Raw genomic sequence first — 26,677 nt, 5'->3', positions numbered from 1 at the left:
CCACTGGGACATTCACCCTATTACCAAATTCTATCTATCTACATGTTCTTCTTCAGCACGTGAAGCTCCACAATCTCTTTCCTACTCATACTACACATTTCTTTCTTTTCTCTACCTTCAAAGCATTTACCACCACTATCCCCATTTAGACAGTAGAAAGGGCTCCTTCTTATCATGCAGTCCCATTTAATATTTCCTTTGTAGTAATGCCCCTTCCAATTAGCCAGTTCCCATCACCATTAATTCTGTTTTCATTATTTGCTATTCATTTCTCACATAACATGCATTCCAATTTATTTTTGTCACATTCCCCAGATTGAGAATAAGCACAGGAACCCTATGTGTTACCCAAGGTATATCATGTGCCTAATCCATTGCTTAAAATACATTAGGTGCTAAGTATGTTCAGAGTAAACAAACATTAGAATAACTTACTGGAAATCTTAAAAAAAAAAAAAAAGAAAGAAAAAGAAAAAGAATAGAATATTCCTAGGCTTCCATTCCATAAATTTTAAGCTACCAACAGACCTTTTGTCATTTCAAATAAATTGTTTATCTTTACTTAAAAAAAAAACATTTTAGGGATTATGATTAAGTTAGCCTAATTATGTGTACTTTTAAACAAATAATACGGGTGGTCTCTGGAAAAGCTTACAGAATTTACATCCTCTTGTTCTATGAATTCAGCCATACTTGCCTAGCTCAAGCTTATGGATCCCACTGTCAGCAAGCCAATCCAGGCAATCATAATCCCCTTCTTTCCCATAAATTCTCAAGTAAAATTACTATTAACAAACAGGACAAAGTGTGTTACCAACTCTATATCCCAACATTTTCTTCTATTAAATGCCTTTATATTTTTCCTCTCTCAGTAGTGATCTGAAGCTTGGTTTGAGAATCTAGGTAGATGATACTAGGTGGGTTATAGAAAGAAGAAAGGACGCTAGATAGCTGAAAAGTAACGGTTTCCAAGACTTCTAACAAAAGACCCTAGTGCAAACCATGTTCTCTTTTTTCCTACCACCAACATGTACACAATATAAACTAACACAATACTTGCCTCATTAAAAATATTTACAGGGAAAACAACAGAGGAACAGTAGAAATAGTAAAAACTGTTTTTCACAACAGACCAACAGCTCACTGACAATACAGAATACCAAAGCAAAACACTGCATGTGAGTTTAATTAAATTTAAATAGCACCAAACCTGGGACAAGCAGAACATACCCTTTTTTGAATGTGATCTTGGCAAAATTCAATAGGACTATCTACTTTCAGTTGGTAAATTCCCCTTGTCCTAAAGTAAGTAATCTAATCAGAATTACAGACACTGTACACAAGATCTTGAAATATACATACTTACCAGCTTCTACAATAGCCGGCTTATTACTAGAGCAGACAGACAACACCTTCAGTACTCGGCTTGTGGTCCACAGTAGTTTCTCATAAGTGTAGGTTCTCATTATATTTACTAAAGCTTGGGGTCCACCACTAGCCAGAATGATCAGCTAGGAAGATGTATACATATTGTTAGTCATGGAATCTTGGTCAAATGCGTGAGAAAAGCCATATTATTAACTTATTACACCAGAATTTAAGCCAGCGTGCCTTCAGACTAAAATGTATTCCTGGACCCTAGAGGCCTAGGAATACTAGGGCTTTATCTAACCTCTCCTGCTATGGCATTGCACTAAAATTCAGGAATCCCAGTTCTCCCAAGACAACATCAACTCTGGTCTGATTTCCTTCTTCCTATGCTGATTATAGCAAAACCAAAACCAAAACAAAACCATGTTGGTATGCACTAGTGATGAAAGTTGCATCAAAACTGATTCGTTGATAATTTAAACCAGAATGGACATCTGAAACTCATCTTTGACATTGTAATTTTCTTTATCATATCCACTTTTAAGAGATACCGTAAAATAATCATTCATTCTGGTTCTTCACTTTCCTGTATAATTCTACCTCCATCCCTAATGTTCTACAAACAAATCCCATCACCTTATGCCTCTGCTGAAGATTATGGTTCCCACTTTACTTTTAGTAATTCCTACAAGGCACTGCAAGATCTATGTCAATAGTAGCCTTACCTCAAATGGTTATTCCTCTTTACTCTCTATTTTTGTTATACTGGGGATTGAGCCCAAGGGCACTTTACCACAGTTACATTCTCAGACTTTAATTTTCAGACAGGGTCTCATTAAGGCTGGCCTCAAACTTGTGATCCTCCTGCTTCAAACTCCCATGTCGCTGGGAGTACAGGTATGCCACTATGCCCAGTTATGGAGTTTGAAAGATGCCATTTCATCACCTAACCTTCACCTAGTCAATACCTGGGAGGAAGTGATAGTTGAATTCAGCTTTAAAAGATGATTTCTTATGAGAGCACATAAGAAATGAAATTAACCTTAGAAGAGGTTAATTTCATTTCTTATGTGCTCTCATAGCTCCTCTTCTTCTTAACACATGAATTAGTAATTAGTTCATTATTTCAGTGCCTCTCTGCTACCCATGATTGAAAACTAAAGAAGAAGTTTGCCTGCTATACCTCTAGTACTTTGCATAGTGCTTTACACATATTCAAAATATTTAAAGAAACAGAGATGCCCAATTTGTCTAGGATCCATACAAAGGGTGAAGAATACTATGAATTTTCAAGGATCTGTGTTGTATCACACTGAAGGACTCCTATGCACCATGAAAACCACAAAACAATTTTTTTTACCTTGCTTTCTTGATTACCATAAGCTAAAATCTGAAGGCAGTCTGTTGTAATAGCCAAGAATTTAACATTTGTTTTGTTGAGCAAAGCAACCATTTTCTGTAGTCCACCAGCTAAACGCACTGCCATTTTAGCTCCTTCTTGATGTAATAAAAGGTTGTGGAGAGTTGTAATGGCATAAAACAATACAGAATCCACTGGTGAACTGGGAAGGAGAAAAAAGCTTCATCAGAAATGTTGTGATTGCATTCTCTTTGTGTCTTAGTTTCAAGTACTCTGACATATTTTCTTACCCAAGCATTTTCACCAGGGCAGGAATGCCTCCAGACTTAAAGATGGCCAACAAGCCCTCACGGTGATGGGAAAGGTTGTGTAACGTCCCAGCAGTACAACGAGCTGTTTCCACATCATTTGTATTCTGCATGGTACGCACAATGGCAGATACCATCTGAGGAGAACGCATGATGGCGTGCCTGGAAGCTTCCTTTTTAGAAAGCTGATGGACCATAACTGCTGCCTTATTAACCACCACCTTTAACACAGGAATTAAGAGACATCATTAGTTTTCAAATACTGATTCTGAAGAACTATTGTGAAACTATTCCCTTGAGAATTTCCTTTAAGGCAGATTGAAAAGCTAGCTATGTGATTGATTGATTACCTGGTCCTCATCATTTAACAGTTTTGTCAATTCTGGGATTGCACGTGTGGCGAGTTCTGCATCATCTTGATAGTTAATCAAGTTTACAACTGCATGTTTCAGCATCTGTGATGGTTCAGCCAAACGTTGGACATTAGTGGGATGAGCAGCATCAAACTGTGTAGATGGTATCTGCATACCCTCATCTAATGTTTCAGGAAACATGGCAGCTCGTACTCTCTGAGCTCGAGTCATCGCATACTGTCCATCAATATCTGGGAAAGGTAAATTCAACACTTATCCAAAGTTCAGACTTCACCAGAATTACTCTCTTTTCACCATACCATTCTTTTTATTGAAGCTCTCACATCCTAATTTTCCAAGAAAACTTTCATTCTAAACACTACATTCTTTCAGTAAGGCATTAATATTTACCAGCTACTTGCTCTTGAGTAAAGGACTGAGAAAATCCTTGTTCCCACTCATATAGGACTTGGGAGGTGTCCACATCCTCTTCCTCAGGATTGCCTTTACCACTCAGAGAAGGAGCTGTGGTAGTGGCACCAGAATGGATTCCAGAGTCCAGGTAAGATTGTTGTTGCCAGTGACTAACAGCTGCTTTTCTGTCTGGCTCCATGGCCATATCCAACTCCATCAAATCAGCTGTAATAATGAAACCATATTAGTACACTGAAAATATTACCTTAATTTGAAAAAAAAAATCTGTGATATGACCTTTTAATTACTTTTAGAAATAAAGTTAAATCTGTAAGGCAGCCAAGAAAAGCAGAATGATAGTTAGGATTAGCTCAGCGATGAAATTATCTATGCCCTTAGGGGACCACCTAACAGTTACTCACTGAATCAGTGGAAGAATGGTACTGCATCCAGACTCCAGAAGCAGTCATCCAGACTAGATTCCTGCTGGTGGCTTGTTTGTTATTTCACCAAGCCATTAGAAGTGAGCAGAAAATGGAGCAAAAGGTAGCCTGACAAGTAAGCAGGGAGAGAGGAAAGCAGGGGGATCTGAGCCAGACTGGGTTAATGGCAATGAAGCAGAGCCCCAATTCAGTAACTAAGCTTTATGACACAAACCTTGAGTAGCCATTGTCCACGCAGGATTTTCAAAGCAGCTGTACACTAAACTTCAAATACCCTGAAAAAAGTTAATTAAAAGTCATTAGGATTTAAACATAGTTTGATTTTAATACTCAGAAGTCACTGAGATATCTACCTTATAAGTGTCAAGGACTATGCCCACCTACACAACATGCACGCAACACACAAAAAGAAACCAAACATCTATGTAATATAGTGAAACAGAAACCCCCAAAATCTCCTCCAAACACACCAACCAGAGCTCCATCATTGATGAACTTTTTAATTAAAGCTCTTCCTTAACTGCCACCTCTTTTTTTTTTTTTTTGAGAGTGAGAGAGGAGAGACAGAGATAGAGAGAAAGAATTTTTAATATTTATTTTTTAGTAACATCTTTGTTGGTATGTGGTGCTGAGGATCGAACCCGGGCCGCATGCATGCCAGGCAAGCGCGCTACCGCTTGAGCCACATCCCCAGCCCAACTGCCACCTCTTTTTTGTAGAAATATAAATTATGGCTATTCAAGATATTGATGAGAAAGCTTAGTAGTTCTAATAATGAAAGTCAAGGGGTAGGGGAAATTACTAAAAATAAAAAAAAATTAAAAAAAAAAAACTTCTGTGGTAAAGATCTCTTCTATTTTAACGTTTCACACACAACAACAACAAAACAATTCAGAGATCCCCTCTGGACAGAGGAGGCGGCCCAACAGGTTTTTAAAACACCTATAAGTTATTTGTTTTCTTCTCTGATACATTACAATGTCACCTAAAAGAACTTCATAAAACAGATTTTGGTGAGTGGATCAAAACAGTGATTTTTAGATTTTTTTTCCCACTAAGTAAAATGACTTTGCAACACAAAATCAGGTTTACTAGTAAAATTTTTCTAAATTCAAATCTTCAGCAATGACTTGTTATAAATACAAATTCTGCCACCTCAGATACTACAGTATCAAAAATAATTGTTGCATATATATAAAACTTCTAGAATTTTAATGATGTCTGAATTTTAGCTTTACTACACAATATTGATGTAAAATACTGAATCACACAGGAACTCATTTCCAAATGAGAACAGTTACAGAATGGACTCTAGTGACAAAATATCCTTAATTATAAAGTAAGCACTAGAAATTAATATATTGAATATTTACAAATTAACATATTGGGTGTGTAAAGATATGGAATAAGACATTTATTAAGCCAATTTACTAATGGATTATATGTTTAATATTGTGATTCAGCAGAACTAAAGGGGATTATAGAAACCTTTTTCTTTTTCTTTTTTTTCTTTTGGGATTGTGGATTGAACCTAGGGCCACTTTACCACTGAGCTATATCCCCACCCTTTATTTTGAGACATGGTCTCACCAAGTTGCTAAGGCTGGCCTCAAACTTGCAATCTTCCACCTCTGCTTCCTGCGTTGCTGGGATTACAGGTGTGTGACACCATGCCTGGTAGAAACCTTAATTTTTTAAATGAATGTTTTAGGATGCAGTATATATTGTGCAGACCACACTTTGAGAAATACTGTGCTGGGCACTCACATTCTCTATACATGGATGCTGTGTTTTAGCTTATATTTTTGCTTATATTTATGACTGGCTATTTTATCACTCTCCACCCCACCTGGAAAATACGTTCCTCATTCCAGCTCCCAGTATATTTTTGGGAAAGGATATTAAAAACATTCTATACTGAACTTTTCCTTTGGTCAATGCCAACAAACTCAGAAACCAACTAGCAGTCATGTCTACAGGTTATGTGCTTCCATTCATCAGGCTTCAATGAAATATAGGATTTGATCTTCACTGTTGATGCAAGTCAAAAATATTTTAGTCATGTTACTAGATAAACTTGTCTTTGTGGGCTGACCTGATAACTTGAACATGATTTATATGATTTTACAGAAAAAAAAGTAAGTTTGTGTTTCAAACTTACAAAATCCGTTAGTATGCTGGGGACTTCTCAACACCTAAGAATTGTTCTCACTCTTCATTGCAACCCTGGGATGAGGGTGGGGTAATGTCCATTAGCAAGTATTAGTAAAAATCAGAAGTAAAAATGGGGAACTACAGAGTTACAGCATAGGTCCCCTCACTCCTACAATGTTCTGCACACAGATCCAAATAAACCAAAAATCTGAACATTATTCACCAACGAAACTGAAGGGACCATCCAGGGAGAGGTAGGGCAGAGTCTTGCCCTAAAGGAAAAACCTTCCTCATTCTTCCTCTAACCAGAGCTTCCAGGCCAAACCCTGGCTCTCCTCCACCACACCCTGCCAATTATTAAAGGGGCCAGGCCCAGAGCTTACAAGAAGCCAAGACTTAATAATCACTTCAGAACAACCTTTAACATCATAGTAAAAAACTCAAGAAAAGCCAAAAAAAAAAAAAAAAAAAAACTCAACTCTGCAGAAACAGACAAAATGTAAAAATGTGGGGGTAAAGAAATATTTTAACTTTGCACACCCATACATTAGAGAGAATAAATAAACTATATAATAGAACTTTATTTATGCTTCCAGAGCATAAAGGAGAAAGACAAAGACTATCAATGCAGGAAATCAAAACGCCAACTAACAGACATTTCAAAAAGATTTATAAGAAACAAAAGTGGGAAGAATATACGTACCAACTAAGATGGGCAGGCAGGTGCTTAAAAATCATGAAATACTAAATGCTCTTACATGCAGTGATCACTAACTCCATCAGAATGCTTTGTGTTTAAAAGCTGTATTACCACCAACTTACTATTTTCCCAAGTTATGTTTTGACAAAGAAAGAAGGTGCTGGTGGACACATGTGTCCTTTACTTTGGTCTTCTCTGCTACGTAAGTATATAGTCTTTCCAATTAAATGTTTTATAAAGAATACCTCAAAATTTATCTTGCTATTTGATTTATATTCTATAAATTCTCCTGTCAGAGTCACATGAGAATTCTAATACAACAAACTTGGAATTCACCTTAAACTTATCTTTCCAGTAATCACCAGGACAACATTATCTTCATTATTAAGTTTTTTAAAAAGGTACAGTACTACTAACTGGGAGTTACTTTACCATTTAAAATTAACGCAAGTGTTATAAAAATGACAGCTTTATACTGGCAGTTCATATTAACAATTCACCTTTCCCACAATCTGTACTATTAAAATCTACTCTATTTCAGGAGTTATCAGAAACTTTTGATGTATCTCCAGGGATTAAAAAAGTTATTAGTATAATTTAATTTGTACATCTAAAAGCACATGCATGTGCATTTTTACCAACTGTCCCTGACAATGCTTTGCCATTGCAAAAATTAATGCAATTTCCCAAAATCTTCCTGTTTTAGCACTTTTCACTCAACAATAAGTTTTTAAGTCACATTTTACTCTAGGTTTCTTTCTGCTTTTACTCTTTGGCTATGTGTGTGTCTTGGGAGTCATCTTCCTGGAATGGCAATAAGGAACAAATACCAAAAGACCTTTGCTTCTCCAAAATACCTAAAGTTTATGTGCCTTTGGTATTGTCTTAGTGCACAAGTGGCTATTAGAAATATAAAATGTCTTTGTGGCAGGGAAAATAAAGATGCTCCCCCAAATGATCTCTTCCTTCTTCCCAATAACTGTTTTCTCTACCCCAGCATAAAAGAATATATGCTCAGTCTAAAAGGTTTCCTGGTCATTTCCATAACTTGGTAAGACCAGCACACAGTTAATGATGGCATTTTAGTTATAGTGATATTACATTCAAAAAGTAACAGATGTTAATAACTTTGTTCTACAGTTATGTAGAACATGTATCTATACACATATACATATAGATACAGCATGTATCTATATTATATTTTAAGCTTTCCTCTCACTCTTGGATGTTTAATTTGTCCTTCCCTCATTTCTCATTTCTTCCATTACCAGAAATTCTACAAGTAGTACTACTGGGTTTAAGGGTAAGAATATTTAAGTCCCTTGACACATAGCTCCAAAATACTGAAATAAATATTTATTTAAATAAGTACTGACAGAGCATAAGTTAATATAATTTTCACAGAAGGGATCATACAAGTGACCAACCTACCCAAAGTCTTGTCAACTATTGAAAGTTGTCTGAGATTATAGTTATGTCCACCTATCTAACATATTTATCACATCAACACCATCCAACCTAAAAATGTTTTTAACTTTTATGCAGATTAAGTGCTTAAACTTTTTTTTTTAACTTTCTGGCTACATGTATTTTTTTAGCATGATAAATGTTTAATGTAACCTTTTATTATTTTATGGAGTATGTGTACATATTATATAAAAATAATTCCCTTTATTTTTTATTTTTTGGGGGTACAGGAGATTGAACTCAGAGCACTCGACCAATGAGCCATATCCCCATCCCTATTTTGTATTTTGTTTAGAGACAAGGGCCTCACTGAGTTGTTTAGCGCCTCACTTTTGCTAAGGCTGGCTTTGAACTTGTGATCCTCCTGTCTCAGCCTCCAAAGCCGCTGGGATTACAGGCATGCTCGCTCCACCAAGCCCAGCAAAATAAGCCCCTTTATAAACACATGCAGTCAATTCTGTCTCAGAATATAACTTTACTATTTAAAATAGTTGGATTAAGATAATATCCTTTACATTTATTAATTTATTGTTAATTTCATCAATGAGTAACTTCACACAGAATCTGGATTGATAATAATCTTATAATAGTACTCGTCCTGGGGGGGGGGGGGTTTAAAATAATCTTTTGCTCCACCTCCAAAAACCAATTAATACAAAAAGCAGACATTGTTTTTCTCCAGTATACTGCTGCTTGTTAACAAAAGCAAACAAAAAGATTGATATTTTAGAACAAAGCTATTCAAAGTACTTTACACATACAGGCTTGATCTACATAGGGACATTTTCATAATTTCCAAGATATAATTTCATGCTAATTATATTTAAAAGCCCCAAAATAATGCCTTATACTTTTATGTAGTAAAATATACAAAGAATGTGCCATAGCCATTTCATACTAAGGGGAAATGGGATAGGAAAGGGTATCAAAGATGGTTTTAACTCTTATATAGTATTTTGTTTTTGTTAAAAAAAAATTAAAAAATCAGAACAAAACTGCATTAACTACAAAATGTTAATGTGGTTGGTGAGTGTATAGGTTTCGTTATTTTGTGTACTTTGTATGTAAAAGTAATGGAATGAAAATAAGAAAATAGCTATCAGCATTTCAAACACAATTTTAAAATAAAAATATCTGTACATTAGTCTTTTTAAAATAACTAAAATTGAGCTATTCAGGAGATATGATTAATAGTTTTAGTAGAAACTGGCTTGTTATTCTAAAAAAAGGTTTTCATTCTTATTTACTACATTACATTTCATCAAATACACACACAAAAAAAGAGAGAGAGAGAGAGAAAATTTGGGTAAGAATAAGAAAAACAAAAAAGGCCATGGTTAAAACGAAGCCCAATCAATGTTAAGTGAAACTGAAACTCTGAAACCAAAAAGGAACACACAATGTATACATATATACATAAACCCACACAGACACAACACACATTCATTTTAAATCTGGACATAACCCCACTACAAATAATGTAATTTTTAAAATAATATATTGGAACACGTAAAACATGACTAATGGCCAACATCCATAGTACAAAAAAAATGAGAAAAATGAATAAAAAAATACATTGCAAAGAAAGAAAGAGCATTTCAAAGAAAAATAGAAAGTGAGCAATAATGTTTACATTATTACATGTACCTTTTTTTTTTTTTTTGTAGTTGCAGATGGACCCATACCTATATTTTATTTATTTTTATATAGTGCTGAGAATCAAACCCGGTGTCTCACATGAGTTAGGCGAGCACTCTGCCACTGAGCCCCAGCCTCAGCCCCCCAATCCATGTACCTTTTGCTTATCAGACTGGCAATGATTGCTGAGAAGGATACCATTAAACTAGCAGAAATTTTTTAGAGTAAGCTGGCACTATTCGCTGAATTAAGTTTAAGTACTTTGTAACTTAAAAATATTCAATTTTTCTAACAGATACGTATCCTGCAGGAATGTTCATAGAAGCATAACACAAGGTCTGTACAGTGAAATACTCAAGAGAAAAAGGTAGAAATTACCCATATGTCCACCAACAAAGGCTGAATAAATAATAATTTACTCATTACATGAAATACATATTCATCCACTGAACCAATTTTAAGTGCCTTTTATGTTACTGGCATTGCAATAACAAAGAGTAAGAGAGTCAAGGCCACACTTTAGTAAAGCTTATATTCTACTATTAGAGAACTACACAATAAAAACAGGACAATTTAAGAGAATGAGAAATGTTATAAAGAAAATAAACAAGGTGAGAAGAATGTCACTGGTAGAAGAGGAGTGCCACTCTAACCAAGAATGGTTGGTCAGGGAAGGCCTCTCTAACTAAGTGACATTTGAGCAGAGGAGGAGCTCACCAGGTAAGGATAGGCAGAACTACTCCATGTTGTGATCAAATGCAAAGCATAGAATATGTTTAGGGTGGAAAAGGTCACTCAGACATGATGGTGCGATCTGTAATGCAAGTGACTCAGGAGCCTGAGGCAGGAGGATCAAGTTGAAGGCCTGCCTCAACAACCTAGCAAAATCCTAAACAATATTTTGCCTCTGTTACAGAACTAAATATATAGAAATAATAACATTATTTTAAAAAGTATTGGTCCAAGAAGGTATCTTGTGAAATTGTTTAGCCCTACACTTTTAGCCAAATATTCAAATACAAAGAGTTGCCTATGAAAGAGACTATAAAAGACTCATGGAAACTAAGTCAATCATCTTGCCTCAATGGCAAAAACAAATTGCTAAAAATAAAATATAATAAAAAGTGATATATTCTTGGAAAAATAACCTATATTTTTTTCTAAAGCAAGGAAATAATATTTACTGCAATTTTTATGTTTAGACAAGTCATTTATTAAAGATTCTCATTCTTTCATAATTTTTATCCTATAAAAGTCAGCAATCTAAGACTCAAATGCATTATAAAAGCATGCCAAATTTCTGATGATGTCACCATCATGTCCTAAATCTTTTATAGCATAATTTGAAGATACTACCAGATATCAACTTGAACACTCAATTTTCCCCTAACATACTAAAACAAGGCTACATAATGAAGGCCACAACTTCAGTTCTGAGCCTAGTCTATTTATTTCCTTTAATCTTCCTAGCAACCTCACAAAGTAGGGAGAACATCATTCCCCCAAATTATCACATGAGAAAACTAACTAGCAGCAGTCAATACAGGAGTACAGCTAATGAACTGCTCGGTTAGAATGCAAATCCAGGTCTTCAGGCCTCTCTGTAGCTTAGTCACATGCAAGTTACTGATAAATGGTAAGATCAGTGTTGCAGATAAAAGTAAGGTTAGTTAGCAATTTTAGATATAGGTATCCTCTGAACAATAACCACAGCCAAATTATTTTTTAAAAAATCCTTTAATCCTACCAAGATCTGAACTGCTACATAGTGCTACATATTCCCTACTATTGTACCTTGTATACAACACGTTGTACATTGTATACAACACTAGATATGCCAAAAAAAAAAAAAAAAGGAACATTTTACTTCAAGAAAGTTTCCATGTGATTCTGCAATTTGTATTTGGGGTAAAAATGGGAGTTCATAACTCACTTGAATCAAATGTATGAAAGATTATATGTCATGAGCTTTGTAATGTTTTGAACAACTAATAAAAAAAAAAAAAAAAGAAAGTTTCCATGTTAATCTGTTCTATGTCTAGACTACAGGCAGAATTACTGGCAGGGACTCAATGGCTTCCAGAAGTAATTTAGTGCACCTGCTTTATAGTACATTAAGGATAACATTCCTCTTCTCCAGTTGTTACAAGTTTCCCTTCCCTATCAAAATCACATAACTGATCTTTAAAAGAAAAAAAAAAGCTCAATGAATGAATTCTATGAGCGTTGAGACTGTTTCTTTAGTTCCTCACTGTTTTCAAAGTATTTAGCATATATTAAGCCCTTAAACATTCAATAAACTGCCAATTAAAAAATGCTCAAAAAGCAGACAGTATCACACACAAAATATAATATAAAGGCTTAGATATCCAACAATTATATATAACCTAAGAGGTTTTTAAATGCCGCAGATCCATGAAGGTTTCATTTATGAAGAACTAATACATCTAGAACAAGGATGAACAAACAAGGATGAACAAACTTTCTGTCAAGTGCCAGACAGTAAATATTTTAAGTTTTTTGTGGGCCACAAGTTCTCTGTTGAAACTACACAATTCTGTGACTAAAATTTGAAAGTAGCTACAGATAGTATCATACTAATGAACATAGCTATTTTCCAATAGAACTTCACTCATGAAAACCAAAATATGAATTCCATATCATTTTCATTATGTTGTGCAATATTATACTTCTTTTGACTTGTTTCCAGCCATTTAAAAATGTAAAAAAACATTCTTACAAAAACAGAAGTATGCAATAGTTTGTCAACTCCTCATTTTATTATACATTTTAGGTAAATGATTTTATATTTTAAGTAAATATATTAAGCCTAAATGTGAAGGCCTGAACAGAAAAGAGTTTCAAGTGGGTTAACAGGTTACAAAGAAAGGTCACAATGTTTTCTTTTCCTTCTAAAACAGGCTGTGTGAAAAACACAAAACTGAACCCAATGATACACCAAGACTATTTGAGAAAAACATTTCCAGTCATTAAGACTAGTATATAATAAACCAGAATGCAGTTTTAATATATGCATGACTTTTATTTTCCATATAAAGTTAGCTCAAAGGTTCCCTTAAAACTGGCAGATCCTTCCAAGGTGTTAATCAGGTTAACTAGGAACATCTAAAATTACAGATGACTAAGCAGTTCTTTATTAGAGGGGCTGGTATATGGTCGTGGCATTACACTTTTAAGTGTCATAGGTTGCTGCTGCTGCTACCCCCAGCTAAATAGTATGTTATAAATTATAACATGGTCGAAGCTCTATGAATAACATTAGGAAGTAATTCAAGGTAAAAAATAAAAAGAGCAAAACCCCAAAAACAAAAACCCCTGACCCCAAAGAGTAATCTAACATTAGCTCTCTAAGAAACATGTATTCATTAAAACATAGATTCCTATCTTTAGCAACCTTCTGTCCCCCACCACCATGTTAAATTTATGTTATTCCCCCAAAAGAAAGACATTTTTCTTCTGTTGAGAGCCTTACCCTAGGTTCTCTAATATTTGGGAAGAGAATATTAAGGAAAGTACGGTGAGCTAGGAAGCTTTTATTTTAAAAATGTAACTGCTTTTTATTTCAATATAAATATCTTTAATAAGAAACAGCCCCTAATCTTTGTTCTATTGTGAATCCCAAAATAAACCAGTAAATGAGTCATAACCTGGTGCTACACATGAATATCCCAATGGCATATTTTTTTCTCAATTTGCCAATTGTTGCATATTCAAAAGATTTGTTTGTTCCAAGGAAAGCTTTCCCATGTTTCCTTTATTTACTCAATAGTTTCAGGAAATAGAAATACTAACAGCATAATGCAATGTACAGATTTCATTCATTTATTCAACAAACATTTATCCATCGGCTATATGCTGGGAGAAACCGTTAACAGATTCTAGATATAGGGTAATTAAAACAAATATGGTTCTTGCATTGAGAGGGACAGACAGTAACTTAACAATTACAAAGAAAGAGTGATTAACTAAGCAACAAAGTGTCAGAGGAAAATAGAATGACCAAGCAGAAGATCTCACTAAGAATAACCTGAGACTTCTGAAGGACAACCTTCAAGCAGATGCGATTAAGATGCAAAAGAGCCAGCCTGTGAGTAAAAAAAAAAAGTAAAAACATTCCAAAAGTAAAAAAATACTATATGCAAAGGTCTGGAGTCATGAAAGAAATTCATCTTTTAAGAAGAAATCTTCAGATCATAGTGGTTTGATTATACAGAGAGGGGTGAGTGCAAGAAGATGAGGCTGAAAACAGCCAGATTATATGGGGTACTCTAGCCTTTGGGAAGGAATGTTTTTCTCTCTTCTAAGTTTCATCAGAACTCATAAAAGGTTATAAAGTACATGAATGAACAAGCTGTCATTTGCACTTTAAAAAGCTGGTTCTAGCTACAATTTGAAACCTGGAAGGAAAACATAAAGAATAAATACCAGTACAGCAGCTAGAGCAACAAATAGTCCAAGTGATGGGTATTAGCTTAGACTAGCATAAGTGCTACGCACAAAAAATAGCTAGACTGTAGTAATACTTACTTTATCTGTGCCGATGAAATGGATATAGTAGATGAGAGAAATTAAAGTAGATAAGAGGAATTAAAATGACTTCTAGGGCTGGGGATGTGGCTCAAGTGGTAACGCGCTCGCCTGGCATGCGTGGGGCGCTGGGTTCGATCCTCAGCACCACATAAAAATAAAAGATGTTGTGTCCACCAAAAACTGAAAAATAAATATTAAAAATTTAAAAAACAAAAAGATTACTCCTAGGTGTCTGGCTTGAGCAGTTAGGTCTAGTAGTGATAAGTAAAAAAGAGGTGTTTTTAAAACTGCACTAGTCATGTGGCTATTAACAGTTAAATTTAATTTACTATTAAAAAATAAGTTCTTGTCACACGGCTACATTTCAAATGTTCAACAGTCACATAGCTGGACACTACCATATTGGACTGCACAGATAAATATTTCCACCAATAGAAAATATTTTACTGGACAGTGCTATTCTAAAAGGAAAAAAGTACAAAATGCACCAGATGCTGAATGATCCAGCAAATCTAAAGTAAAAAAGTATTCATCTGATTAGACAACAGAGGTTCAGCAGTGAACTCAACAAAAGCATGTTCACTGGAATAAGAACACAAACTGGAATGAGGATGAAAACTGGAGACCATGTATATAAGATATCTCTTTCAGTCTGTGCAAGGGAGCAGAAAATTAAATGGGGCATTAGCTGAAAGGAAACAAAAGCTGGTTGGTTCTGGAATATTCATTCAACAAACCTTTTTGAATACCTATAAATTTCATACACTGTTTTGGATACCAGGGAATACAAAGCCAGGAAAAGAAGCCTGTAGAGGGAAAATAAAAAGCAAGTAAACACCTGTTACACATCACAGTATGATTAACTGCCAGAAGTTAAATACATGAGTATAATAAGAGTGAAATTGAGTGAACAAAGATATCTCACTGTGGAAGTGATATCTGACATCAGTCCATGAATGTTTGATCAATTTAAGGAAAAAAAAAAAAAAGTCAAATGGCAGCAAGAAGAGAAAAGTAATACCTACTGATGAAGGTCATGGTCTGAACACATAGGAGCTTGTGCTTTTCCTGAGAAGTAAACCTCCTAGAGATTTCTGAACAGAAAAGTTACATGATCTATTGCTTTAAAAAGGATTACAACAGCTACTGTGTTGAGAATACACTTAAAGGAAGACCAATTAGAAAGCCTTTGCAATAATCCAGGCAAAAGATTAAGACAGCGTGGCTATGGTTAATTTTTGGATATATTTTGAAAGAAAAGCAGACAGGATTTACAGAAAGAATTTTGGAGGGTGGGAGAAAGATGAGTGAGGAACTGCAAAGTCTTAAGCCTGAGTAAGAGAGTTTTATCTAAGAAAGGCAAAAAAATATATATAAATCTTTGGGAGAAACTAGGTCAGATTAGATTTATTAATATCAAAAATGTTAATATGAGAATGTTAATATGCAGAATATGAGAATGTTAGAGTTAAGAAGCAACTGAGACTAGGAATAAAAAAAAATGGAAGTCATTAGCAAACAGCTGTAAACATCATTTATTTAAAGTTAGATAACAAATATGGACAACCAGAGGTCACAGAAATGGATGAAAAATCAACGAAGCAACAGCCAGTAGGGCAGAAAGAAAACCTACCTAGACAGAGTCAAGTGAAACAAATGTTCCTAGCAAATGGGCTAATTGCTACAAATAGGTTAAATGATATGAAGACTAAAAATTTGTAACACTGGTAAGGGTTCAAAAAAAAGGGGGCAAATAGCACATATATGCAACTATTTCAAAGTGTTTGCCTTAAAGAGAGACAGAGATTAGGGTGGTGAGTGAAAAAAGAAATGGTAGAAAAGATTTTTTTAAATGGGATAAATAATAGTACTTTAGTGTGCTTATGGGAAGAATCAGCAGAGAAGTAAAATGCCAAGGATGCAAGAGAAGGGAGAATGAATGAAAGGAAGAGTAATATTCTCGAAAGCAAAAAGGGAATGTCATCTAGTATACAATTACAATGAACTGGTCAGTTTTACCTTAAGAGCAAATATTGGAGACATCCATTCACAGCATCAGAGAAGAATGTAAAGGGAACAGTCACACATGGGAGCTTATAGGAATTCTTCCAATTGCTCAATATTCTTAGTGAACTGGAAAGTAAGGACATTAAGTTAGAGTGAGAAAGTGGAAAGGAAGTATTGGACATTACATTGTAGAGGGAAAAGTACAAGATAGTCACAAAGTGAACTAACAGATTATGGATCACTGGGCATTGTCCCATGGAAGGTCAAGGTTTTGAGCATATATAAAGGAAAGTGATTACAATTAAAAATGAAATTTCACTTGGGTATAAATTAGAGTGACTGATGGGAAATTTCGTCTGGGTAGACTAGGTTCCAGTGGGGCTGTAGAAGGGCTGTTGGAACTGAAGTATTTACTAAAGGAATAAGAGAGTGGAGTGCCTGAAATGAGATGGGGAGAGAGGGCAAAGTTACTGGTACAAAAAAGGTATTCTAGGATATGACAATGGGAATGTGACAGAATTAAGGTGGAAAATAAGATCACAAGATAAGAAATCAGAGAACTAAGCGGTGAGGATACTGGAAGCATATTCTACACCAATGTTACTCAAAGTGCCAAAACAGAGTCTGTGCCAGATTGTAAATCAAAACACTGCTTTCTTCATCAAAAAGTCTTGCTTCAAAAAAAAAAAAAAAAAAAAAAAAGCCAGTTGAACTCAGTGAACTTAGTGACAGGTAATTCACATTTTGAAATAAATTTAATACAATTCGTACTGGCAATAAAGAGTTCATAAACCAGATTTGAAATTAGCACTGTTCTATATGGGTACTGATATTACCAAGAATTAAAAAGGAGAGAGTGACAATGAGGACCTAATAAAGTGTTCCAGGAAGGAGGAGAATGACCAAGGAAGATGTTTGAAATCAAGACAAGTAGTGGGTAGTAAAATTTGATACCATTAAAATCAAAGCTTGGAACTTTGAGAATGACCAAGAAGTAATTCTGGAAAGATGCATTCCAGAAGTCATAATGAATGGATTTCAAAAGATGATGGTAAGTGGGAGATGGGGACTAAAATAGATTCTTGGGAGAGCGAGGTATAACTAAAGTAACAAACTCCTTGAAAAGGCATGCACCAGGACTGGCCTCTGACCAAAATGCAATTCTTCCTTCATTGTAAAGATGCACCTTTAATATAGCCTGATGATCGGAAGGTTGGGGTGTGAAGTAGGTTCTAGCTTCTAGTCAAGGAGAAAGAGGCATTAAATCATAATTTGCCTTAGTCCTTTCTAGACAAATGTTTAAGGATTTGGGATATAATGACAATAAGGACAAACCTAAGACCCATTAGCATATAGTCAAAGTATTCTTCAAGTATGATCAATAGTACTGTATAACAACAAAAACAACAAAACAATCCCATTTTAGTGTTCCCTGCTTCCCCATATTAAACAATATTATTTTAACTATATTCACTCTGCCTCAATAATGACCACCAATCTTCTGGTATTCCTAGATGTCTAATCTCCTTCCTAGCCTTTCATTTCTCATCTATAATTCAGAACCCAAAAAAGTGACGGCAAAATTAAAAGTAGGGATTAATGATATATGGAAGACAACTCAGATATAAAATAACATCAGTTGGGCTAAAAAGCTAAATGAACAATAGCATTAGGCAAAATGCCAGAAAACTGACACATTAAATTTACAATTCTATTTAAGTATAGCCTTATCAAGCATATTATTTTTCCTAAACAACAATTTTTCATCTAAATGAATTATAAGGTATAGATAATATACCTTATTTGACATCATTTCGTTCTTTCAATCATCTCAGAATGGAATTCAGTGTTTTCCTATACAGGGGACTGGAATTCCATTTGGAAGCTTCCAGGATCAGCTACACTGAAAAATGTTACCAAGAATCCCTTGTTCCTCCTTTATACACATGGCATTCATCTAGTACATGAAAACTTCAAAGACAGGCTCATTCCCTATACCCTTACCCCAAATCACTTTAATTATACTTAAAAAAGAGTACAGTACTTAAAGTCTGTTATAGCTCTTCAATCACTTTACTTTGTATTAAAGGGAAATTGGGATAACTTTGCAACAACCACTTCTCAGTGTATCAAATTATTCAGATTATCTTCAAATTGCACTCCCAAGAAACTCTATAGTTAATTTAACTTCTCATATTTTTATGTGAATAGTGTCCAATAGTGTTACATAACATACATATGTATCACTATTATTTCAGCTATCACAAAACTGTTAATGAAAGCTCATTAAATTCATCTTTCAGCTTTTGTAACACTTTTACTTCCAACTCAGGATCAATTACCAGCATTTAAGATAAAATTTATTAACTAGGGCTAAGGTCTGACATGAAGGCTGATGAAGTTGAAAGAACAAGTCAGCTAACCACACCCCCTCAATTTTTTAACATATCCGTTTCAAATCAGTTAAAAAGAAAGTTATCAGTCCAGCAACTCATGAATCATTAAATCACAAGCAAAATCATGGAAACATTAGTGAAAAAATTTTAAAATTGAAATAAATGGGGGAGAAAATGACAAATGTTATGAAGCAGTTTCACCCCATCATCATCCAGCTGTTCAAGCTCTTCAAAGTGTCAGAGGAAGAGGGGGAAGCTTTTCCAAAAATTCAAAAGAAATCAGAGTTAAGAAAACTTCTGAAATATTATAAAAGAAACTTTAAAATGGCTCCATAAAATCACTGGGAATTGTGGGATAATCAAGGGGGAAGTGAGGCACCTCTGAGATTAATGCTTTATGAAAGGTTCACTGATCAGCTTGCATTTTGTACATACTTTATAAGAATTACAGCCTACAGCACTATTTTCAGGTAATGTTTTTTAAAACCAATGTTGGCTTATGATCTGTGAAGACTAAACAGTCAACTTTTCAAAGTCTGGAAATAAAAAACCTTGTTAGAATAAAATATTTAACTTAAATCTATTAAACTGTTGCATAAAATTTGTATTGACTAAAAAGGGATTAAGTAAAACACATTCAATTAATTAAAATTTTGAATCTAGTATAATACCAATAGTTATGCTTAGAAATGCTAAGGCTTCTGATGAAAACTAGGACATGATTTAAAGTGTAAAATTTGAGGTTGACAGAAATTGTGTTCATACAGAATCTTTCCAGCATTAAGTGTTAAGTTTTGATACTCCCTTTAAAATGATAAAGAACTGTATTTAAGCTGGTCAGGCAATGAAATGAGCAAGTTATTTCGCCCCTTCTTTCTTGAATCAAACCATCTTAATTTCTAATTTAAAAGTGTGGGTCTCCCAGACTTCACAAACAAGTTAATAATATGAATACTGTTTCTTAAGTTCCTTATCATCAATTAATAGAAGACATTTTCCAAGTGCTTAAATAAAAACTTACCAGTTATTTGCTAAATTACATAAATTCAAGAACCAGTCATTTCAAAATATCACCACAAAAACCTATATACCAAATACTACTAACTACAGATAGCAGTACTATATACAAATTAGCAGTATTCTGCAATAGATGCATTTTATTTGGGCTGAAGAACGTATTAACATTTGAATTTCATATGCTAATATTTGCACATTGAAAGATGTATATTAATCCGGATTTCCTACTTCTTGTAGGCCAAAAAAAAAAAAAATGAAGAGGATGATGATCTGGCAAAATAAAATAAACCATATTTTCACATGATGGCTGGTGCTACTTACAACCAGCTGCTTCCATGAGACATGGTGCTTTCCCATTGGAGGTTCTGAGTGGTCTGAGATACCCAGTATCTTCCTGACCCTAGAAATATTTGAGTAGCCATTTCTACTACAATGTAGTAAGACCAAATTCTATATGGCTTGTGAAAGCAATCTTACAGAATCATATTTCTTGAACATGCAATTGCTGTGTGTTATATTAATGAAGAAGTAATCAATTTCAAGAGATAAATTTCTAGTAAGGCTTTTTTTCAATAAGTTTTGTGTAAATTAAAAAGAACTTTCAAATCTACTTTCATTTCTCATAAAAATCTTAAAAAAAAAAAAAAGAAACAGAAGCCTGCATGCAGCGCCATTTTCAGATGATGCTTTTAAAAACCAATGGTGGTCTATGGTTTGCATTTTTTTCAGTCCAGTCACAGTAATTTAAATATGGAGACTAAATACCCAACTTTCCAAATTCTGGAAATAAAAAAAGCTTGCTAGATATAAATGCTGCAAATACTAAGCAGTTAACTTGGACAGCCCAAGTATGACTGTTTATGGAGGAATATTTAACCCATTTTGAGATAACCATTTACTTAAGGCATTCTTGTCTTAAACACTCAACTAGATATAATAACTATAGATTTCTTATAGTCAAAAATCAATGTTTCCACAGAATTATACTGAATGCCAAAGGCAAAGCGGAACAATCAATGATACTATCATTTTCCTCCCCTACATTATTAACATTTTAATTTCATTTTAACCACAGTCTCGGAGACAACTTAAAAAAAAAAAAAAAACCTAAACTCTGAGATTTTTCCATTAACTAACCATTTGACTTCCAAAATCTAATCCAGAACAAGCTTCATTTCTGTCAGTAATCAGACTCTGATTTGAAATAAGTATTTTCAGAAAATAATGTTAGTAACAGAAATGCATAAACTTCAACTAAGGAGCCTAGAAAAAGGTCTTCACTGAAAAATTCAATGGGTTATGGCCCATAACTCGGTACCAGAGACCCTACAGTCCAGTTGCTACAGCACTGTATTTTAGTTCACATATACTAACTTATCTAGTTCCTAATAGAGCACTTATTCATGTTTAGACAAATTAGCAATTCCCATCTTCATTAATGTTGAGATTTTTTTTTTAGTTTTTTTTTTTCAATGACTAAAAATGATTATCTCCTAAAGCATTTAAATGAGTTTTTGGTTTATTGTTATATTTAAGCAAAGGGATCTTAATAAATTAATTCCTTAATTTAACTATTCTTCAAATATTGGTAGCAATGACATTTACTCATACCAGTCTTTTAATTAGTAGTGTTTATAAATTATTCTAGAATTCATAAGGTTTCAAATTGATTCTCTCATCAGAACTATTCATACACATTCCACATAAACTTTGTTGAATAATAATAAAAAAAACCACAAGCATTATATTATATCCACTGGAGGGCACTCAACATGACCAAAGCATGCAAGGAAAACATGTTCTAACACTACTTCACTCTATTGCCTCAGGACTCAAGAGACTTTGGGAGTAGGAAATGTGTCTTTAAAAAGATGCCCATAACACAAGTCCAAAAAGGAGGTAAAACCCTAAAAATGGGTTTCTAATTTGTTCGACTTCTCTCCTTAAGAGCTTCTTTTTCCTTAGGGAAAAAACATTATATGCATATTTCAAGGACAGCAGAGTTCAGGCCTCAACAGATAAATCTAGGTTTCAAACCAAGTCAAGCTGAGTCTTGCAGTAAACACAAAGGCAACTTTCTTAAGTAAACAGAGGAAATAGAGAACTTTCTCCAGATTATAAAAGATGAACCCCTATAGGAGTTAATGCCTAACTCATTTTAAATTAAAACAAGGCACATATTTTCCTTTTGTGAAGCCAGAGGACTATGTATTTAATTTAACCTATTGGCCTAGTTATCTATCACTGTCAGTATTGGAGAAATATTATATAAACAATAGTCTGTTAAAAGAGAATTGACTCTGAAAATGAGTATCCTGTCAATAGGGTACAGGAGGCAATGATCTGTATGTGATTTGTACAAAGCAGAAGCAGCTCCTATTTTTACCATTTACTTTTATGGAATAAAAATATTTTCAGTAAAGTTGTTTTAACAATAGTTTAAAAGAGGCCAACAAAAAAAGCTAATAATATTATTTTCAAAACAATCAAAAAAACATGCAGCACTACAAAGGAGTTACCAGTATTGTTTATTAGAAGTTTGTCCAGTTCTACCTTCTGCCTTGGATTAAAGTCATACTTCTGACCAATGTCAAAAAGTTCTCTTAAAAAATTTACCACCTATTAATCTACAATTATTATCAGCCTAAATTATGGAGAGAAATAAAATCACCTTATGATTGATTAATATAGTACCTCAGGTTAATAACACTAATGTTCCATTTGACTGAATATACATATGTAATCCATTTCAGGGGTTTTAATAACTTATGAGCTCTTCAATCTGTTCTATCTTACAACAACAAAAAGGATCTCTGCAAGTTTTCTAATTGCCACATTTCAAAGTATACTTATAGAAATGTTTGAAATGTGGCTCCTGGTTTTCCCTTTCTATTTTAGTAGTGTTTTGAAAACAAGCATTTAGACCCTCATTTACAATAATTTTTATTCCTGTCATCAATTAGGATTAAGTTTGATAAATTTTAATATTAGACTGCACATTTTCTACAATAATCATGGTAAAGGAAGTAATCAAATCACAGACAGTTCCCAAACAACACAAAACAAATAAAAAACCAACATCTCTTGGATACTTCTTGACTCCTAAACACTGTTAAATGTTTTCCTTTTTTAATTAACCACTTTTTAAAAATTCGGTTTTTCCTATAAACTTTTAAATAACTGTTCTGGTCTTTGAGACTCTCTGGCTAGGACTCCACAGGACTTTAAGTTATATGCAATATTAAGTAACCTTTCTAGAGCAGTTTTTCCCCCTCCTCAAGGACTTAAGACTTGAATAGTCTCAACATTCCTTTAATCCTATAGAAAAGACTTCTGCAAGTTTTTCAAGTTACTGTTGCAATCACTTCAGGGCCATGTCCTTGTACATGGCCTTCAGAACAAAGATTAGGTCAAAGTAATGAATATGGGGGCAAATTAATCAAATTTTGTCTACTGTGAAAGGGCATCCTCAAATCTTAAGTTGTTTTTGGTGGTGGTGGTGGCGGTGGCTATTTTGTTTTAAATTCGGAGATTTGGATGGTTTCAATGTAAAAATAAATGTAGCAAAACAAAAAGCCTCCAAAGTATAAGTTTATGTCACTAATTTAGGCAGACAGCAAACACCAATATAAAGTAAATAATACTTCGATCTATAATATTTCTTCGAATAAAGTTAACACAAAAACATCTAAAGATACTGAATGTTCACCAAATAACAAATAATGGCTTCATAAATTCCAGACAAAATAATTTACAACTTAGCGATCTGAGAAACATTAGCCTAGACTTTATCAAAGAAAATGCTGCCGTCTCTTCAAGTTGGTCTCTTCAAGTTGATGTCTCGTCTAAGCCACCATTATTCATGATACAAAGCTCTTATTTCACTAAAACCACTCCTCGATTTCCTTTTGCCGACCTCTGCATACCAGCAGCCTAGTCTCTCTTCATTCACTACTCACAAACTCGGGGGGAGGGGAGACCACAGATGTCTGGAAGATACAAAGTATGAGACAATGCTCCCTCCAAAGGGGAACAGAAAACGAAGGGAAAAAAAACCTACACCCCATCGCCAAAGCTTTCGAGCTTGGCTGATTCAGGAGCGGGCTATGGGAAGGAACTTAAACTTCGAAAGTCTAGGTTCAAAGTTCTCTCTCCAGACAAAACACTGAAACAAAGTTGCAATGCCTGAATTTTATTTATTTAGCCAATTTGGAATCAAGGAAAATTTTCGTTTCTCCCAAAAGAAAATGTCTTCTAAAAATCAAGTTTAGCTGCCATAAAACTACTTGGATTAACGTATTTCTAATTCTCCCAGTCAGAGGCTGAATCTGCTCACTTGGTAAGAAACAGTAAGCGAGTCACCGTTCGCCCCCACCCCCTCTCTTTTACCAGGGTCTCGTCTCCACTGCCACAAACCCAAGACAACCAGCACAAGTCGCTTTGCTTTCACTCATCTGCACCGTACGAGAAAAATAGAGGTGGAAGACACGATTTCATCTGTGCACACCCTACTGACGCATCGTGCCGACTGCACTAAGAGTTTGGTTACTCTAAGGTTTAAAGTTGCTTGGATTCAAACTCACATAGCCAGAGCATTAAGAAAATATTGCCAATTCTCTTATTTTCCTTAAGAACGAAAAAGGAAACCTGCTACGTCTCCCGGACCCATCCCCTAAAGCGGACGGGACCTAGGGTGGTGTCCCCGCCACCGCAAGGAACCCCAACTCGCCGCGGGCTGGAAGGCGGAGCCCCCGGCCCCACCCCGCCCCCCACCCGGCCGGCGCATCCCGAGGCGCAGGGTCCCTCCCCCAAACTCGGCCGCGACCGGAGCCCGGACGCCAGTGGCGGCCCCCAACCCCACCCCCACCCGCCGGCCATCCGGGCTCCCGGACGCCCCCACGACACCCCCTCCCCAACAGCGGCGCCCCCGGGGCAGCGCGGCCAGAGCCCGGCCCGGCCACCGCCCTCCGCGCCCCGGGCGGGCCCGCCCCGCTCCTCAGCCCTTGCCCCCGCTTCCCAGCCTGGGCCTCCGAGGTGCTCCGGGCCCGGCTCCCCGCCCGCCGTGGGGACCGCGCGCCCGCGACGAAGTTTGGCTCCGAAGAGGGAACCGGAGCAGCCCAGGAAGGATAAGGAAAGGAGCGCCCAAGCACCTCAGGGGAACAGGCTCCTCCCGCCGCGGGAGTCCGATCGTCCTCGGCCTGCAGTGGCGGCTCGGCGGGGACTGGAGCTGCTCCCTGGACCGTCCTCCGTCTCCGCCTCCCCTCGCTCACGGCTCCCGCGGACGGGCTAGCGCGGCTGCCACAGACCGAGAAGCTTAAAATGGCGCCTCACAAGGACCTCTTATAAGTCGCGCAGGATCCGCTGTATCCTGCCGCCCGGCGCAGCGCGGAGCGTTCCGCCGCGCGAGGACAAGGGGCGGGGCGCGGGCGGGCGCGAAAGTAGTCCCCGTGCCCCGCGGCCCGCCGTCGTCCGTCGCCGGATGGGGCCGGAGGCGGGGCGTTTGCGCGTCCCTTGGACACTCCCCGGGTGGAGGGTGACGGCCGCTCGACTCTGCTAGCCTGGAGGGGGGTTCCGTGAGGGCCCAGAGGTCGGAAGCTGAGAAGCCAGGTCCCTGCGGACCGTGCTGGAGGAGGATGGCTCAGGAGTCTTCCGCTGTCCCGAGCTGCACGCCCCCCTCCGCGCGTCCGCAGACCGAGAGAGCAAACGCGGAGTCGCCGCGCGCTTTCCGCGGTCCGCAAGAGGCGGCACCTAGATCGCGGCCCCTGGCCGGGTGGGACAGGTTCCCGAAGGGCGGAAGTTCGGGGTCGGGCGGTGGCGCGCGCGCTGTGGTCGGGGTCCGCCCGACTTTAAGCGCTGCTGGACGCCGCCGCCCCAGGTTTGGGTGGGGGGCTCCCAGCGGGGTGCAAGTTAGGGTCTCGCAGACATTGCCGTCGGGCCACAAGCTCCCTGCAGGACCTGGCTCGCAGCCCAGTCCCGCCGCGCCCAAAGCCTCTCCCCCTGACGGTCAGGGTGGTGGATCCCCCACCTCACCCGCCACTCAACCAGAATCCGGATGGGAACCGCCGGCAGAGTTGCCTTCCATTCCCACTCCCGAAGGCGGTGAACTCTCGGTGGACTGGGCACCAAGCCTACAATTCAACAAGTCTTTTGAGTACCTACTGTGAATAAATAACTAATGGAAATGGATTTACTCCAGAGCAATGTCAATTAGGTTAATTCGTATAGATTCTATTTTTATCTGGTTCCACTGTGTCACTAGGTATCGATAGATGTATTTGTGAGGATTTTTCTTAGGGGCGGGGAGGATCTCATTCCTACGGTATTACTTGAGAAATCCGAGTATGATGTTTATAGAAGCAGCTATAGATTCGGCAACCTCTAATTTTTTGAAACTAATTTTCTGTTCTTCAAAACCATTTTCTAATTCATTTCAATAAAGCTGAAGTTGGTTCTTAATTTCCCTTGGAAATGTCTCCATTGTAATTCAGCAAGATTGGC

The 26,677-nt window shown here is 36.6% G+C and overlaps 1 protein-coding gene across 3 annotated transcripts in view; it reads right to left on the bottom strand.

Annotated features, from left to right (window-relative positions):
• Positions 1-25,530, bottom strand: part of Ctnnb1 (catenin beta 1) — a 35,276-nt gene extending 9,746 nt beyond the window's left edge. For all 3 annotated transcript variants that reach the window (XM_026401584.2, XM_026401585.2, XM_026401586.2), the window contains exons 1-7: positions 25,330-25,530; positions 4,464-4,524; positions 3,804-4,031; positions 3,390-3,643; positions 3,022-3,260; positions 2,732-2,933; positions 1,367-1,511 (exon numbers count right to left, since the gene is read on the bottom strand). In XM_026401584.2, coding sequence (XP_026257369.1) covers positions 1,367-1,511; positions 2,732-2,933; positions 3,022-3,260; positions 3,390-3,643; positions 3,804-4,031; positions 4,464-4,476 — 1,081 coding nt within the window. In that variant the 5' untranslated portion in view covers positions 4,477-4,524; positions 25,330-25,530. The remainder of the gene's footprint in view (positions 1-1,366; positions 1,512-2,731; positions 2,934-3,021; positions 3,261-3,389; positions 3,644-3,803; positions 4,032-4,463; positions 4,525-25,329) is intronic.
• Between the last annotated feature and the right edge of the window lie 1,147 nt (positions 25,531-26,677).

Source organism: Urocitellus parryii, chromosome 3, assembly GCF_045843805.1.
Source record: "Urocitellus parryii isolate mUroPar1 chromosome 3, mUroPar1.hap1, whole genome shotgun sequence".
Taxonomy (NCBI): domain Eukaryota; kingdom Metazoa; phylum Chordata; class Mammalia; order Rodentia; family Sciuridae; genus Urocitellus; species Urocitellus parryii.
The sequence above is the reverse complement of the archived record's forward strand: the minus strand, read 5'-3'. Positions and strand labels throughout refer to the sequence as shown.